The sequence below is a fragment of the Cibotium barometz genome, chromosome 23 (assembly GCF_041138505.1).
Source record: "Cibotium barometz isolate CiBa-2024 chromosome 23, ASM4113850v1, whole genome shotgun sequence".
NCBI lineage: Eukaryota > Viridiplantae > Streptophyta > Polypodiopsida > Cyatheales > Cibotiaceae > Cibotium > Cibotium barometz.
Genome location: NC_141068.1, coordinates 54889706 through 54907969, shown reverse-complemented (window position 1 = coordinate 54907969; position 18264 = coordinate 54889706). Strand labels below are relative to the sequence as shown.

The window sequence follows — 18264 nt, the reverse complement described above, 5'->3', positions numbered from 1 at the left end:
GTAAAACTTGTTACTTCAGAAATCAAACATCAGATACCAAAACCATTTTTCAATCAGATGACAGAGATCAATCTTCAATCACCAATCACCACTCTTAGAAGTTAGCTCTATATAAACTGATGAATCAGTGTTCACAGTGCACACAACAAAAGTCTCGACTCTCATCCATGTCAAAAGGCTGCAAATGCATCAAGATTCAAAACAAACTGAATACAATGCACATACTACATAGCAAGCTGCAACACTACATCATAGAAATGTCCTCAAAAGGCCCATAAGGGCTAGTCCAGAGTCTAGACTCCACAATGAAACATGATCTAAGAGTCAAAACTCCTCATTAGATGATGATGATGACGATGCACCAGAAGAGAGCAAGTCCCCATCTGTCAAGACATTGCCCTCGTCGTCATACTCAGGCTCTGCCATCAACGGGCACATGTGATGATGTGAAAGATGTATCATGAGATCCATGTGCTACATCATCATCTCCTGGCTCACTCTGAGTATGAATGAGAGTGACAGCCTCATTCGCCCGAGTCCGCTGCGTACGAACAGGCAGCTTCCCCCGACGAATGCTCCTCTGTCTAGCGCTCTCTGAATCTGCAGCCTCCTCACGCAAAGGTATCGCCAAAGCCCGTGCGCGTGACCTTGTGACACGACGATCGATGCTCTCCAACTCTCTATGAAGGAGTCATATAATATTTGCCTGCTCGTCTCTGACACGCTGCTCCACGTTGCCCTCAGTAGAGGTTGGCACCATCTTCACATGGGTCGGATCTGCCTGTGGAAAAGCAAAATCCGACAAGTCAGAACCACAAGAAATGACTTATATTGAAATGTGTCAAAAGACGTACGACAGTTAAAACTTAAATATACCTGCTTGGGTGCCCCCAAAGCATGATAATCTCGCACGAGCTTCATGTTAGCTCGGCAATACACTAATCGCTCCAGCTGAGCGGTACTAAGTCGATTGCGGATCTTCGTGTGAACCAAGGAGTACGCACTCCAATTGCGCTCACAAGCACCAGCAGAACAATCCTACGATCACGAATCACGATACGATTTCGGAGTCAAGACTCAAAACCCTTAATGAATCAAACTTTAAAGATGGATGCAATTGTGAAAGAGTCAAGAGTACCTGCGAGAGGATTCGGAGAGCAAGATGAGTCAGCTTTGGAAGACCTTGTCTTCCATAGCTCTGCCACCACGTGAGAGGAAATTTCGTCGCCTCCTCTCTCAAAACCACCGCTCTAGCAAAGGATGGTCCTAGATTGTTCATAAAACTCACCATCTCTGCATCAACCTCAAGTTGCTCATCCTCGTCGTACATTATGTTGATGTACTGGTCTTTCTGCGTGAGCAGAGTGCTCTCACTAAACAGCTCTGGCTTCTTGTAGAAGGGATGAAGCAATGCAGCCATCCCATGAATGGGACGGCTCATAAATGTCCATCGCCGCTCTACAATAGCCAGGATGTCACCACGGCTACAAATTGACAAGCCAACATTCCAACAGTCATTATATAATATAACTTTAAACATATTGTTCATTGTTGCAATGTGCATATTATTTAATATTAATATAATCAACCAAGAACAATATCCAAGTGTACACTCACTGAGACTCCGTCAATGTCGTACAGGTGGCAATATGGCGCTTCATCTCCATGAAGAGATGATAGACCAGTCCAAGAGTAGAGCCCTCCATATCTGTGATTCGGAGGAGGACATGGATAGGCTGCAATGCCACCGTCAAGCTCTGTACCTCTGTCCAAAAGGCCTCGTCAAGCACTTTCCGCTGAATGTATCTAGTGGCCTCTATCTGGGCATGGTGCATAAACCTCCATTTCGGGTCCACCACAGTCTGTAGTAGTGGGTCCCGCAATCTAAAAAGCCTCTGCAAGACCAAGAACATATAAGAAAACCTGGTCTTCGAGGGTCGCACCATATCAAGTGCACTATGGCTCCTGAAGATGGCCAAAGCCTGATGTTTTTTTCGGAAAAATGTAGTAATCTTCATGGCATCTGCAACATTAGGTTGCACCCATGGCAACTTTCCAATATCCTCCATCAGCAGGTCCAAGCAATGTGCAGCACAAGGAGTCCAAGCAATGCGAGGAAACTCTGCCTCGACCAATTCACCCATACGCTTGCAATTTGAAGCATTGTCTGTCACCACTTGGACCACATTCTCTGGCCCAACATCCAAAATTGCCTGTCTGATGTGGTGATAAATAAACTCAGCACTGATGGATTCTCGTGCCTTTCCTGCATCCACAGCCCGCAAGAAGTATGTGCCAAGACATGAGGACACCAAAATATTGATAATGTGTCGTCTACGCATATCACTCCAGCCATCAGATATGATGGTGCACCCAAAAGACTGCCATCCTGCCTTGACAGGTACCAATGCCTTGTCTATCAAGGCTTTCTGCTCTTCCAGCATCGTGGTACGCATTTTGTTATACTCCACCCCGGACCACGAGTCTGTGTGGCCAACCTCTGCTATGGCCCTCACCATTCTCTTCCATTGATCAGTCCTCAGTACATTGAAGGAGATGTTGCACTCCACAAGAGTGCTTGCAATCTCCATCTCAGCCACTTTTTGTCTCTCTTTCACCCACGAAAGAGATGACACACGTGAAGGCAAAGTACTCTGTCTCAGCACATGTGCATCATCATCCTCATCACCCTCCTGCATGACACGGGCCCTCTTTCTGCCCCCTGTAGACTGGCTATCCTGTGTGGAAGAATCACCCATCTCCCCCACAAGCGCATCATGAAGTGCATCTTGAGTGTGCTGGCTGCCCCTTACCTTCTTTGAACCCTTTGCTGTTGACGAATTCTCAGCAATGAGCTTGTCTCTGATATCCTGCGGCACCTGCTTGCACCCACCACAATTGCCGGTGGTGCCAATACCTGTCAAGTGTATCACGACACGAGAAATTGTGCTCGTGAGCTCGAAGTTGCAATACTTGCACTGCCATCTACGTGTGCCAGAACCAGCTTGGGTCGGCGTATTAATAACACGGATGACATTCGTGTGCTCCTGCCAGTAGGGGTTGCATGGCTTCGGCATATTGGATCCTGGAAGCTCTGTGACACAAACAAAGAGAGAGAGAGAGCTTAGAGCAGAGTACATACTCCAAAGGAAGAAAGAGAGAGAGAGAGAGAGGGAGAGTGTAGAGCATACTCCAAAGGAGGAAAGAGAGAGAGAGAGAGAGAGAGGGAGAGGGACCCCGGACTCGGGAGGGAGTGAGAGAGAGACGAGATTAATCATGTAGACAGTAGTACATTGGCAGAGAGAGAGAGAGAGAGAGAGAGAGAGAGAGAGAGAGAGAGAGAGAGAGAGAGAGAGAGAGAGAGTACAGTACGAGATGCATCATGAGGGACCAAGGCCATGAGCGAGAGAGCGTGTGAATTACCTGTGCACAGTGTGCAGAGACGGAGCGAAACAGAGCGCTGGGCGAAACAGGCGAAATTCCAAAACAAGGCCAAAATCGCACGGCGAAGGTCAAAAAGGGGGGTTTTTTTTTTTTAAAAATAAACGTACGGATGGATCCGTACGCGTACGGATCCGTACAGTACGTTCCGCACGGTACGGATCGATCCGTACGTACGTACGGATGCAACCTTGCATGAGAACTTGCACGCCTCCCCAAAAAGCAAGAGAGAGAAGCAAGAGAGAGACGTGGGCCTCCAAAAGTGGTGTAACCTCTAAATATTGCTTAGTGGCCTCCTAAGGTTTTGAAACCTTTTAAAACATTAATTTTATGGCCACCAAAGGTTATAAAACCTTTTTAATTAATGTCTCTTTGCCCCCCTTCACACTTGGGGTTATCCACACATGGGCTTCCATCTTCACTCCCACCTGATGCCATTTCACACTGTCCACCATGTCCCCGTGCACATCTTCATCTTGTCTAGAGAAAAACACAGGGTCGTAACATACCCCCCTCTTGAAAAATGGCAAGCGTCCTCGATTGCACTCAATGGCACAGTAAAGCATCTCATGAGCAAAGACACCCCGTATGGCAAAAACAATGGCCTTCCAATGCATCTGGATGATAGAACAATCATCCTGCACAATAAGCCACACTGTCCTCTTGCTTGTTCCTTCAGAACCTACAGCAAAAGTCTAAAACCAAATGGAAACACGTTAACTGTGTTAGCCAAAAACAAAACCATGCGTCATTCTACATATGGCACACATATGCATGACACACACATGCATTCGCAAACAATATGCTCCTCAAAATGCTCTACCTACTCCAAAGTAACAGTCTAAGGGCTGCTCGCAAGCCTTACGCCCATGGGCATCCCGCAGGACCCACGATTGATGGTAAAACATGAGCATATGCAAGCACTCAATGCATCCAAACACTACATCTACCAAGTACTTTCCCACATATGTCTCATGGCCATCCCGCAGGAGTTACACCCAATGGTGCATCCATGAACATAATAAAGCACTTGATGTATCATACCAACATACATGCAGCACATGACACAATGCAGAGTATTTCCCAATGTATTCTCAATGGTACCAGGATCCAATGGCACCAGAATACAAAAATACCTCTACGTCAAAAAGTGTATGCATACATGCACAACAGAATTCGATCCATATATCCATGAACCAAACCAACTCTAGGACTGCTCGCAAGACTTATGTCCTCCATAGAGTTATCCATAGTTGAAGTTAGAGTTCCAGGTGCGCGCGACTGTGAACCATACTCAACCATCATCTCATGTGTCTAGAACACAATATCATAGAAGTCCCATAAGCAGATGTACTGTCAGCCTCTGTACCTTCGGGTGAATACAAAGATGTCACCAAGCGACTCCTAGATAACAAATGAGCCTGTCTGTAACAACAAGGGAGCGGAGGTGCTACCCCCCTCTTGAGCATCAGGCAATACTCCAGACCTATGCTCTGCTGAACCTGAATGAGCTGTAACAAGAGTCGACTCCAACTCATAGGCATCAAGATAAAGCTGCAAATCCTGAGGTGAATCTGCTAAGTCACCCTCCTCCATCCACTTCGCATCCATCAGTGAACCTCCTCCATCCACTTCATATCCATCAGTGAACAGCTCTTGAACTTCACAGGATAGCGACGGGAAACTTTACCCTGTACCTTTCTTTCCTTATGTGCCAGTATATGCTCGGGAATAAGAACCTCGTCAAGTTCCTCTGCTTCCGTCTGAGCCTCATCTGATACATCCTCAGGCACCCAAAACCTGCTTGCACTCCACCCAAGTGATAAGCACAAGTCCTCGATGAAGCATAGTAGATCACCACAAAAGAAACTGTCTTTCGAACCCATGAAGCCTCTATGAAGATACGACCAGTGACTAACTGTCGAATGTTTTGCACCATAATACTTCAACTGCTTCTTGTTCCTGGCCGACTACTTCTTGTCCTTGGTGTCTTTTCTCCTGAACTTCATCTTCAACTCTTGCTCTTCACCTCATATAGGCAAAGACACAAAATCCTGTACTGTGTCCTGCACTTCCTTTTCACTTTCCTCATGTTGAAGCTTTTGATGTGACTCTCATGAGACAACCACGAGCTTGCCCCCTTAGGAAAGTTGGCGATTGTCCCGACCAAAGCAACCATGGACTCGCCTCCTTGAGAAAGTCGACGATGTGTCCCGGCAAACGGAACCTTGTAAACCGGCCTTCCAAAAACCAAAGGGCGGTGGAACAAAAAACATTTGCACATAAAACACTTCAACACCATTGAGGACCTAGAAAAGGAAAACAAACAGGGGGAGCTAGAGTGCTCCTGCAAATAGTACACGGACACCGATTGGCCCCAAATCGCAGTGGCGCCCCTTGCGGTATTTCTTTAATTGATTATAAGAGCTTTGATTACAATATAAGGCTGGTAATTCAGCCGTCCCAGTAGAACTCCTGAAGCCTGCAAAGAACCTGCATCTGGCTTCTCGTCCACACGGCATCCACAAATAAATCCAACCATTGTTCACATCAAAAGACTCTCTCATATTGAGTCTGCATACAGAAGCTTTCTCCCATGATCAAGGCTGCCACAACCATCCATAGCCTCTCACACTATGAACAGCATCACACCATGATACATCCAGTGCTCCTGTATCACAACACAGACTCCCAAACTGTCTCTCAAAAGAGTATCACAGCACAACATACCATACAGTTGACACACCTGTACAAACCCTCTCTACCATCCAAGGGTACTATCCATCTCTGTCATGGATTCCCTGTCCCTTGTCCTATCAGTAGCAAGGCTGTACCAAACATGTGTCCACTCCTGTACCTTCTGCCTGCATGTGACCTGTCTCCTAGAGCAACCCAAAAAACAAGTTTCCTCGAGAAAACCTACGACCTGTTTCCACATGAAACCCTTAGGCTTGTTTCCCTTTGAAACTTCTGTCCTGTATCCCATACATCTAGTTACCTGTTCCCTCATGAAACATCTGGCAACATAGAGATACTCATAACTGTAGGTCCCTCTGTTCCTTTCTAGTAGGAAGAAAGCCATCTGCTCCATGAGCACGCAGCCATGCGAGCTTGCATCACTCCCATGCCAAGAAACATAACCACAAGACCTGTACTTGCAGTCAAAAACCCAAGCACATAGCTGAATTTGCGACCAAACAAAAACAGCCCGTAAACTGTCCCAAAACAGTCCCGAATCCAAAGCAAAGAGAAACTGAAAATTCCATCAGATGAACGCCATCGACATGATGTCTATGTTCATGGAAATCCAGCCCCTCCTTTCTGTAGAAACACGGCGTCCTCCAAAAAGCACACACCTGGCAGCCTGTGTGTCTAGAGAAACCAACCTGTAAGAGTCTCTTGTGCAAAAGAGCATGAACTTCAGCCCTCTGCGCCTGCAGTCCAGCCCCGTATGCATGGAGAAAAACATGTGCTGCTCTGTCCAGCACTGCCTGCAATCCACCTGTTGGCATGGGAAAGAGAGAGGGCACACCCAGTTCTGTGCGCCTGCAGTCCTGCAGCCCCTGCCTGCAAGAAACGCAGCCCTGCAGCCCCTGCCTGTATGCGCCTCTTCTTCAGAAAACCCTCCACGCACAGCAGCCTGTATGCGCCTGCTTTCTGTCCTGTCCGTACAGCTGTATGTACAGCTGTCCGTACAGTCGTACAGACCTGCATAGATACTCCTGTGCGCAGCCAACATCAGCAGCCGACTCCTCTCTTCCATGCATGAGAACTTGCACGCCTTCCCAAAAAGCAAGAGAGAGAAGCAAGAGAGAGACGTGGGCCTCCAAAAGTGGTGTAACCTCTAAATATTGCTTAGTGGCCTCCTAAGGTTTTGAAACCTTTTAAAACATTAATTTTATGGCCACCAAAGGTTATAAAACCTTTTTAATTAATGTCTCTTTGCCCCCCTTCACACTTGGGGTTATCCACACATGGGCTTCCATCTTCACTCCCACCTGATGCCATTTCACACTGTCCACCATGTCCCCGTGCACATCTTCATCTTGTCCAGAGAAAAACACAGGGTCGTAACAGCAGTCCTGTGAGCCAGATAGGTTCTTGGGCAACGGTCCCAAGGGAGGATTACCCTCCAAGGGGTGATGTGAGAGTGCCAGACTCATTTCTCAAGAATGAAGACCAAGACAGTGTTCAGAGTCAAGGCAGGAATGGATTGTGGACTAGATGGAACAGATGCATAGATCTTATTCTGAGACAGAGTGGTTTTGGAGAACCGGGCCGGGCTTTTAGAGAAAAGGGTTTACGAGGGATGGATGGATGACAGAGGGACTTCGGGAAAAGATTGGGATGATGACAGTCATCCAAGAACAAGTTGGAATCCCGTCATCAAGTTTAGCAGAGGGGGATGTCATGTGCATGAAAGATGCCATGGATATTCTCAGGTGCTGGTCCAGAAGAGGCAGCCAGATAAAGAGTATGAACCAGATAGAGCTTAGGATTTGGAGCACAAGGAGCAGTGTTGGACTGGAGAATGGACTTGGATCCTTGTCGGTTGTACTAGAAACAGAACAGGAGCTGTCGGCGGCGACTGAGACCAGAAAGGGCTGTCGGCTGAATCAGAAAAAGGGCAGCTACAGGCGCATCATTTGTATGATTTTATGTCCAGTCAGCTGGCCGACAGCAGTCGGCCAGCTCTCCATTAAGGTTAAGAGACTATAAATAGCAAATTGTGCTCATAGTTTTATTCATTCATTCCTTTAGCGAGTGGATCCTTAGGGTCCTTAGTCTAGGACAGATTTCGGTGATTTACACTTTTTGTATGAAGGCAGCCTAGGGCTGCAGATTTAGGTACCTTTTTGTACCATCAGAAATATACTGAATTCCCAGCCATATCTCTCTCTCTCTCTCTCTCTCTCTCTCTCTACTCTTCATATCTGTGTTTTGCATCAGCATGTTTCCAGGAGTGTTTAGGGCTGAAAGAAGACTCCTAGAGCTTCCGCGCGTTACAGTTACTTCTTGACTGTTTGCAGATCCATAGTATCCTGCAAAATTTCACATGCGATTGGCTCACCTTGTGGATATGCCGGTTGGTTGTACAGTCTTTGGGTGCCCCGTGCTCCTGAAGCCTTTTCATAAGCTCCTGTAAGACAGCCCTCTGGTCAAGACTTTCCTGTTTGGCAATGCAGGTATGAATGTGGCGAATCTGACGATCTGATGGTAATCTTCTCCTTGTGAATGCTGCCAGCACATTGGGAGAAGAACAACATTGATGAAAAATTACATGCAAAGACAGTTGAGACTAAGGTGCAACGGTCTTTCTTTCTTTTTTGTTTTTTTCGGGAAAAAGATCCTTCTAATAGCTAATGAAAAACAGCCACAAAGGGCTAAATAGAACCACGAAGGGCTAAATACAAACTCACCTCATGTACAGAGTGGGGATCAAATAATCAAAAGACGGGAAAGAAGATACTTCTCCTCCGGCTTGCCGCTCTATGAGGAGAAGGCTATCTCATTCAGAGGGAGGAGGGGGAACAACCACAAAGGTGGTCTATAATGCCAAGTGGAGTCACCACCTCTATGCGTGAGAAAAGGGCCAGGCTGCCAGAGCCTCAAGAAAGTTTCCCGCCACTTCCGCATGCGGTCAGAGCCACCATGCAACTTCCCTCGCTGACTGCGGAGGGTATGGATGATATCGAGCGAGATGCTCCCGATGGACTTAGCAGGCGGAGTGTGGGTATCGTCTATGGCTTCGTTGCATCCAGCTCGCCATATGTGCCAGGTTGCAATGTTATTACAAATCTACTATCTCTAGCATGAGTCCGGTCACCAATGGTCAGTAGATGGGGGGGCTAGCCCCCCCCCCATCCTCCTCATAAGCCATGACCACCTCAGCCTTTGTGGCCCAAGCGACAGTGCCCCAAGCAATGATCCAGGTCAAGGCCCTATCCATCATAAATATGCAGAGAATCCGTAGCCAGACTTGCTGAGCCTTCAAGCAATCCGAAAGACAATGGCGCTGAGACTCTTGAGGGTGGCCACACCTCGGGCAAGCTACTGGCCGACCTCCAACTACCAACCATGTGCCAACCGCCAAGCTCTTGTGTACCGTTAGCCAAAGAAAAAGGGTGATCTTTCTATGCTGAAAACTGTCCCAAAGCCTCTTTCAAAAATCTGAAAGGAAATGTTGTGAGAGGCCTTGTGACTGCCAATGTATGGCTGCTGCCAGGGTGCCATCTATGTCCGGCATATGAATCCTGCGGCCTACCTGTGCTGTATATGCAAAGAAGGGGGCATCCAATGTCTACTCCCAGTTAGCAGGGTCATGCCAAGTCCACTCTCCCGGGTCCCACTAGAGTTGCGTGAGAGGACTGCTCTCCCATATCCATAGCTGCCAGAATCTCTCCCTAGCCACCTTGTCAGGTGGGGGTTCTATGTGCCACTTCCGTGCCTGGAATCCAATCACCCTCACCCTCTGGAAGGTCCAGCCACTGAAATCCTCCACAGGGGGCTTAGATCTCTCTAATTTGCCATGAGAACCAATAGAAAAAGTGAGCAAACCATTGCCCTCATCCGTTCATAGATTGCCAAAAGAATGTCATGGTCAGCTCGCTCCTGAGGGATAGCAATGTCGATGTCGATGTTGAGCCTATCTCTACCCCGGATCCCAGTCAAGCCTCTCTCTTGAAGCTCCGGGGGTAACTGCTTGTGTGCAATCCAATCTCCAAGGGACCTGGCAGGTCCCATGCTCAATGCACCCCATGATACATGATGTTTGGCCCCCAACATATGGCCATTGGGTAAACGGATCAGGGGGTTCTAGACCAATGGTTGTCTGAGACGCTCCTCTGAGGCTTTCGGAGCTTGCTGCCGAGGGCCGGCTTGAGGTGATCCCAAGCTGATCCCAAGCTCGACGTAAATTGGCTGCAAATCTGTCCTCAAAAGCTGGGTTGAATCCATGGGCCCGCGTCTCTGTGAAGATCCATCTGGTGCTTTGCGGCCAAGGGACCCCTGGGCTCGAGGTTGGGGCTGAAATCCGGGCCAAGAGGAAGTCCTTCCAAAGCTCGCCACCTAGGAGTCCTCTAACAATCAACTTGCCTAGCAGGGCGCGGCTCTGAATAGCAGGGTCAATGATGCCTAGCTCCCCTCTACTTCGTGGCTGAATGATCACTCTCCAAGCCACCTTGGCCCTGGCAGGCCTCCCATCACTGCCGGCCCATAAGAAGTCCCGGATCAAACGTTGAACCTGGCCAATACATGCTCGAGAGAAGGTCTAGCAAGAAGTGATGTACCACATGGTGGCAAGAAGGACCTGGTTTGCCACCACCACTCTACCAGCTAGGAAGAGCCTCACAGAATGCCAATACAAAAGCTTCTTCCGAATGCTCAGAAGAAGAGGGGCCAGCTGTTGCTTCGGATAGATGTCTATGCCAACCTGGCATATGAGATAGCGAACTGGAGTTCCTCTCGGGTTCCATTGGAAAGCCTCAACTGGGCGCCAAGCCGGGGCGGGTGCAAAGCCTACCCAAAAACCACACGACTTGTGCCAGTTGACCTATCTTGATGCACGACAGAAGATCTCGACCGCCTCAGCAAATCTCTGGAGATTCCCAACATCTCCAGAAAGAAAAGCGGCTGTGTCATCTGTAAACTCTAAGTCCAATGGCTCCTTCTGTGAACAAAGGGGGAGACGCAATCGCTGAAGCCTTGTCTCCTGGGCTGCGAGGAAACTACTCATGGCCTTGGGGACGAATAGGAAGAGGTAAGGTGCCAAAGGATAGCCCTGCCGGACCGAGCGGGAAAGGGGGAATCTGTTGCCATGGGCTTTCTTGAATGAGAACCTGGCTATGAGAGGCCGAGTAAAGTCCTGAAACCCCACGGATCCACTCGATGGGGAATCCCATCGGGCTCATAGTGCCCTCCAGAAAGCTCCAATACACCCTATCATACGCTTTCTCAAAGTCGAGGAGTAGCACAATGAGGTCCTGTTGCCGCATCCCGGCCGAAGTAGTCGCCTCCCAGAAAGTGAAGATGTTGTCTAGAATGCTCTGATCCTGAACAAAACTTGTCGTCTGAGTGTCATGGATCAAGTGAGGGAGGAAAGACTGAAGTCTCCGGTTGATGGCTTTGGCCAGGATCTTGTAGGCCGTCCCAAGAAGGGTGATGGGTCTCCACTGCTGGATCTCCAATCTGTCACCACCCTCCTTAGGAATCAAGTGTATCAAACCCTTTGCAAGCCTCTCTGGCATGGCACCTGTGGACATAATTTCATTGAAGGTAGCACGAAGGCCGCCTTCCATGAGGGCCCAGTGGCGGAGAAAAAAAGAAACTGGGAGCCCATCCGCTCCTGGGCATTTGTCCGTAGGAAGAGCAGTCAATGCCTTTGCCAGCTCCTCTGCAGAGAAGGGAGTTAGTAAAAAGGATTGAAGAGCGATGGGTACCACCTCTCGTGTGCCACCATACCCTCTCGTGCGTGTCCATCACCTGAGGGAATAGAGGGGCATCCGTGAGGAGAGATTGGAAAAAATCAATGGCGATGGCTCTCACATGGGGGGGTTCAGAAACAATGGCTTCATCTTGGCCACGCAACCTACGAATACCATCTCTCCTCCTGTGGGGACTTGCTATCTCAAAGAAGTCTCCGGTGACTCTTATCGCCAGCCTGTGTCCAAAAGGAAGCTTTGGCATGGTATCTGTACTCCACCCTCCTCTCCTCTGGATCTGATCTCCATAGGGGCAACAGCAATCTGACTCTCAATCCAAGGGCTATTGGGGGAACTCTCCTGAAGCCGCTGAAGAGAAGCAAGACCCCTCAGACTCCTCTCCTGCTCACAGAATCCCTCCAATCTGCTCTGAGCTACCTCTTGCAAGAGAAACTGTTGATCTTACCAAGGCCCGCATTCAAAACGCATGCAGCAGAGCGTGAGATAAAATCCTATTCCATCTAAATCTGCTCTATCTTGCTGCAGATCTCAGGGTCTTGAATAAGGCTGTTCGAGATCCTAGAACTCGTGTGCTTGTCCTGCCTCCAGGGGACCTCTAGTGTTATAACTGGAGCGTGATCCGAGAAAGTAGTGCCCGCCAAGATGCCGATCATGCCCCCATGGCCACAAGCCCACTCATCCACATAGAATCTGTCAAGTCGAGAGAGGTTGGGGTTGGTGCTCCTCCTATCCGACCGTGAGAAACACAAGCTCCCGGGGCTACGCCCAAGCTCTGGAAGATTGCACGGTCTTGACCCCTGAGTGCCATGACCATCTCCTCCCATGTAGAGTACTATGCGCGTGATATTGTGGCCATGCCTCCTCCGAGCTTGTCCTCTGCCACCTCTATCATGTTAAAGTCTCTGCCCATGCACCAGAAGTCAGCTTGAGGAAGGGCCTGACGAAGTGTGCTCCAGAATATGGCTCTACCTGTTGCGGCGTTTGGGGCGTAGACATTGAGGAAGCCCACGCAATCCTCTCCAATCATAACGGTAATCCACTATGCTCGCCTAGGGACTATGACACTTGAGCTTGTCCCACTGCCAGTAAGAGCTCCTCACTGACAGAAATACGAACACCTCCCTGCGTCCCCAAGGGACCAAAAGAGGGAGACCAGAAAGTGTGGATCCCCCAATTGTAGCTCTGTGGAGTTTACCTTTGAGGACCCCTCGTCTCTGAAAGCATTGAGGCCCCCCTAAACCTTGAATGTTCCATTAGGCTATCTGCAAATCAATCTCTTTGGGAAGTGGAACTATCAGAACTGCCCTCCACTTGAAGAGTCTTGGGCGTGGGTTTAGATGGGGAGTAATCACTATCGGCCCTGGGGCGAAGGCGTGCCAAGTGGGCGCAGATCTTGTCCTCTATGTGTCGCCACTTTGTCCGAGCGCGAAAGTAGGCATACTCGGAATTCCATCGATCAAAATGGAGGTATGTGTAAGGAGGGGGGGGGTGGGGTACTGCGATTGAGATATGTAGAAACACAAAAAGGAGCACCTCCAGGCTAGGCTACCACCTCCCCGTCCTGGTCCCTATGGCTTGAGCCTCCCAGCTCCATCCTAGCCAAGGGCCAAAGGTGGGTGAGCACATCAATGATGCGAAGATCGTGGAGGTGGTGTGAAAGCTTGACTACCTGCCCTTGAATGGCGGGCAGCCACCGACTCCATCTTTGGGGCTGCACTCAAAGGGAAAGAGAAGATCATCGCGCCACTCTTTGGCGTAGAAGGTTTGGAATGATGGAACACCACACATATCTGAATGGGTGCTACTGTCTCCTCAAAAAGATTTGTCCTTCCACCAGAAGGTAGCGGAAGAAACTGTAATCCACTGGAAGCCCCAAGATCTTGGGGGGCCCACTAGGGAACTCTGGTGGGAGAGTCCTCACCGGGGAAGCGGCGATGGTCATCTCTACCGGCTCCGAGAATCTATGGATTAGTCGGCGAACAGAACTTGCCGGCTGTCTCCGCTCTGGGTCGGGCGCTGTAGGAGGGTGGTGGGAGTGCTTGAGGGAGGGGGTGGTGCTGGCTTAGAGGAAGAGGACGGGGCAAAGGGCACCATTGCGGGAAAAGTTGGAGGCGAGGGTGGGGGAGGAGGAGAAGGCGAAGGGGGGTGGGGAGGCAGAGAGGAAGGAGAAGGGAGTGGTTGGGGGTGATCCATTAAGAAAGGAGGCTGCTGAGGGGGCCTCACTAGGATAGCAGTGTGGCCGACTGGCTTCATTGGAATCTGAGAACCGGAGGAGGAATCTCGGCGGGAAAGCGTCCGCCAAATTGGAGGGCCCGGGGGGGCCCTCTCCGCGACTGGGGGGCCCATTGCCGACCGGTGGGTGCTGTGGTAAATGCTCAAAACGGCTCTGTGACATAATCGAATCCTACTATACTCTGCCAGCCTAGCGTGCGCAGCGGTGATGCTCAGCTCTAGTAGTTGGTTGACGGCCCGGGTGTGAGCCAACCATTTGCCACTCTCCTGTGGCAAGGTCATCCACTGCCGGGTCCTGGTGCTGTGCTGTCTGAGAGCCTGTCTTTGTCTCTCTACCCCCTGATGAAGATCTGCGCGGGGATGTGGGCGGGGGGGGGTGGGGGGACCATCGGAGGCGGTCTCCTGGCTTGGCACCAAGGGCAAGGTCTGGTGAGGTGACCCATCTGCCTGCAAATGAAACACTGATCCGGGAGGCTTGAGTACTCCACTCGCTGGATGATGGGGTTGCCGCGAAGACATGGTATAGATATGACGTGAGGCACTGTCTCCGGCGAGGCAATACAAATGCGAAGGGATGGAATCCTGGCCGCCCGTGCAAGAGACGAGGCATCAATGGGGGGGGGGGGTGGGGGGGGATTCCATCACTCTCCCAATGGCTCCACCAATCACTGGGAGAAGAGGAAGGTATTCCTTCCTAAGGCTTTGGAAGCATACTGTCATTGGGAAGCCCGACATGCCAGCTAGTGGGTCAGACACGGGGTCGAAGCCGTGCTACCATCGTGCAAAGAAGGCCTGGGCCGTACGGAGTGCAACGAGGCTCAGCTGCATGATTTGATCTGATGCCGCTGGCGAGTCGAACTCAACCTCATATTAGCCACGTCCCAGACAATGAATGTCTGTGATCTTTGCAAGCCCACCGATGAGGCTCGCCTGCAAAAGTTCTCTGGGTTGGCCACGCGTTGGGCGGCTACCGACAATCTTGCATACCAGAGTGGAGGCCTCTAGTGATGCAATAGTCGTAGTGAGAAGCTGAAGATCCGCTTCCGAAAAGGATAAGCAAGTAACGGCTACCTCGGTCGGGGATGACGGAGCGGTTGCCATGGAGTCCTCCTAGGGGGAATAGGACTAGAGAATGCCAAAACTTGCCACTGATAAAACTACCCCCGAGAGCTGTAAGCATGGAAGGAGAGGGCTGAAAAGGCTGCGAAAAAAGGGGGGTAAGGGAGCTGGGCGGGCACAGACAGGAGAAGGAGGTGGCGCTGGGGAAAGCGAGGAGGTGGACAGGAGGGCAGGGCAGTGCGAGAGGGAAGAAAAGAGGCGCCATGGGGGGAGGTAAAGGGCTGGGCAGAGGTTGGGCTTAGGCGGGTGCCACAGGGCGAGGCGGAAAGGACGACGGGGGCGAGGGCTGCAGGCAGAGGGGGAGAAGGCGTGGGAAAGCAAAAGGGGGAGGGGAGCTGTGCACAGGCACAAGGGCAGCGGCGAAGGCTGCCGGGGGGGGGGGGGGGGGGGGTGTTTTAAGCAGAGGCGATGGTGGCGAGGAGGGGTGCTGGGCACACAGGGGAGAGATCCTGGATTTGCGCACCTTAGCGGTCTCTCTTTCTGTCATGCAGCCCCTCCACACTGTCCTAATCCATGCTGCACGTCACACCCCCCCCCCCCCCCCCCCCCCCATCTTTCCTCTTCCCCTTCCCCCGCCTCTGCTTCTGCCTTTGCTTCTGCAGCCTGACATTTGTCTCCTGCCTTCGCCCCCCATCTCTACCGCCCGGCTGCTCTCTTTGCTGTGCTGCATTTTCTTTCCCCCAATTCCGCCAGTTCCACCAATTCCAAAGATTGTTCACGATGCTTGTGGAACATGGGGAGGCCATGTGAATGTGCTTGGGTTCTTTGTACAGCATGGAGGCTTTAGAAGTGATTCTAGATTGGAGTTTGTTTGAGTGAGGAGGATCAGGGGACGAGTATTTTTCTCCCTTGATTTACTCTCTCTACCCATTCTCTCTTTGATTTCTCTCTTCTTCTTTCTCTTTGCACTCTCTCTTGCTTCTTCCTTCTCCTTTTTCTCTCCCGTCTTTCTTCACTTTGAATTTGCTTTTCTTCGGGTCACCTTCACAAGGCCATTTTACAGGATGAGGCCAGCTGTACATGCCAGACTAACCAGAGGGTATGCAGCACTGGCTAGGTTGGAGAGTGTGTTTCTAGGCTCGCATGAAGAGCTGGCTCTTTGACACTTTGATGACTCCAACAGTGATGTATGGTGCAGCCTTTTGGGGACTCTTTCTAGGAGGGGATGACTGGAGGAGAGTAGAGAGGCTTCAGGTGATGATGCACTATGAATGATTAGGTGCAAACCATCGGTTCTCCATTCCATTGACCTGGCAGAGTTTGCAGCTACTCCTGTCATGACCCTGTGAAATTGGAACAGCACAAGTGTGGGCATGGTGGTCGGTGAGCAAGATAAATATTTCACGATTCATACTTGGGTGCCCGGACAAATGGTAACATGTGTGGACATCCCCAAGTGTGAAGGGGGACCAAGGGATTTAATATTTTAATGTTTTAACCTTGGGTGGCCCCTAGGCATAAGTGCCCCCTAGGGATAAGTTTTAATAAACTTAAAAGGGCCTTAGGGCCTTAGAATTTCTTATGGATAAATTTGGGGAGAGGCTACTCCATTTTTGGAGGTACACGCCTCTCTCTCCTCTATCTCTCTCTCTTGCTTTTGGAAAGGGGGAGGGCGGCTGGCTGTGTGGAGAGAAAGACGTGCAGGTCGGCTGGTACAGGTCGCTTCAAGGGGAGCCGTACAGAACAGCTGCTGTAGGTCAGTTGGTGTAGGTCGCCTGAAGGGGAGCCGTACAGAACAGCTGGTGCAGGTCGACTGGTGCAGGTCGGTGCAGGGCACCTGGATCAGGTCGGCCATAGGTCAGCAGCTACAGGCGGCTGCAGGTCAGCAGCTACAGGCGACTGTTAGACAGTTGGCGTAGATGGCTGCTGCAGGTCAGTTGGCGTAGGCGGCTACTGGGCAGTTGGCGCAGGTGGCTGCAGGACAACTGGTACAAGCAGCTGCAGGACAGAGGGTACAGAAACAAGAGAAGGGTGGTTGACAGGACAGCAGGCGCAGCCTGAATCTCTCTCTCTCTCTCTCTGTCTCTCTCGCTCTCTCTCTCTCCTTCTTTTCCCCTCGTGTGAGCTCTGGGAGGGCAAAGGCGGGTGGCTGCAATTCAGGACAGCATACTCTATACTCCCAGGGCTGGTGTTTTTGAGAAGGATTGGACTGAGGGACAGCAGTGTACCTGCTGAATATCTTTCTCTCTCTTTCCACTGGCATACGACTGCTTCAGAGTTGTTTCTTCTGGCCCTTTGTGAGAGGAGGGGTGTGGCAGTTTGAAGGGTGGAAACAGAGTTAGATGGTGGACTTGTTCTTTGGCTGAGTTTGAGGCTACGATCATGGAACAGCTAGATGCGTGTTCAAGGCTTCCCTTTTGCATTGTCTTGGTTGATTAGAGGAGACAACAGTGTGTTGCTTTTGTGGGACATAGATCTGTATGTGTATCCTCTATGCTAAGAGGTCTTGAGGGTTGCCAGATTGGACATGCAGGTTTCTTTTCCTTGACTGGCTTTGTTGTACTCAGTTAAGCTTTTCCATTGAAATTGAATAAAGAAATACCGAAAGGGGCGCCAAGCTTTGGGGCCAACAGGTGTCGTTCTCCTTTTTGTTTTGGAGCACTCTAGCGTTGGTTTATTTGTTTAATTGTTTGGACTACAATTGGATAGGTGACTGCTAGTCTACCGCACTTTGGTTTCTACCAGAGGCCGGTTTCAAGGTTCCATTGCGGGGATACATTATCAATTTCTTAAGGGGGTGAGCTTGTGGTTGTCTCGAGGAAAGCCATTGCTGAAAATTTCAGCAGCATGTTAGACACAGAAGATGACTATTTTTATGATGAAGAGGAAGAGCACGAGACCTCTCCTGAGAGAAATGAATCTGAGGATATTCTTGCAGGAGAACAGCCTGCAGAAGATGCACGTTATGAGGATGTAACGTAGCTAGAAGACATGCCAAGTCAAGAGGAAGATGATGCCCAGTTTAAAGCTCGCTTGGCAGGCGCAGTGGATGTGTTTATGCAGCTCACACAAAGTGAGAAGTTTGCTGAAT

The 18264-nt window shown here is 50.2% G+C and overlaps 2 protein-coding genes across 2 annotated transcripts in view; one reads left to right on the top strand and one right to left on the bottom strand.

Moving 5' to 3' along the window:
- The window catches only part of LOC147626109 (pentatricopeptide repeat-containing protein At2g13600-like), a 51992-nt gene that overhangs the window by 7963 nt on the left and 25765 nt on the right, over positions 1 to 18264 (top strand). The window lies entirely within an intron of this gene.
- On the bottom strand, positions 733 to 3591 carry LOC147626111 (uncharacterized). The gene is made up of 3 exons (XM_086817671.1): positions 1618 to 3591; positions 1139 to 1484; positions 733 to 1038 (listed from the first exon to the last, which is right to left on the bottom strand). The coding sequence occupies exons 1-3, from the start codon at positions 3276 to 3278 to the stop codon at positions 763 to 765; spliced, it is 2283 nt and encodes a 760-aa protein (XP_086673797.1). The 5' UTR covers positions 3279 to 3591; the 3' UTR covers positions 733 to 762.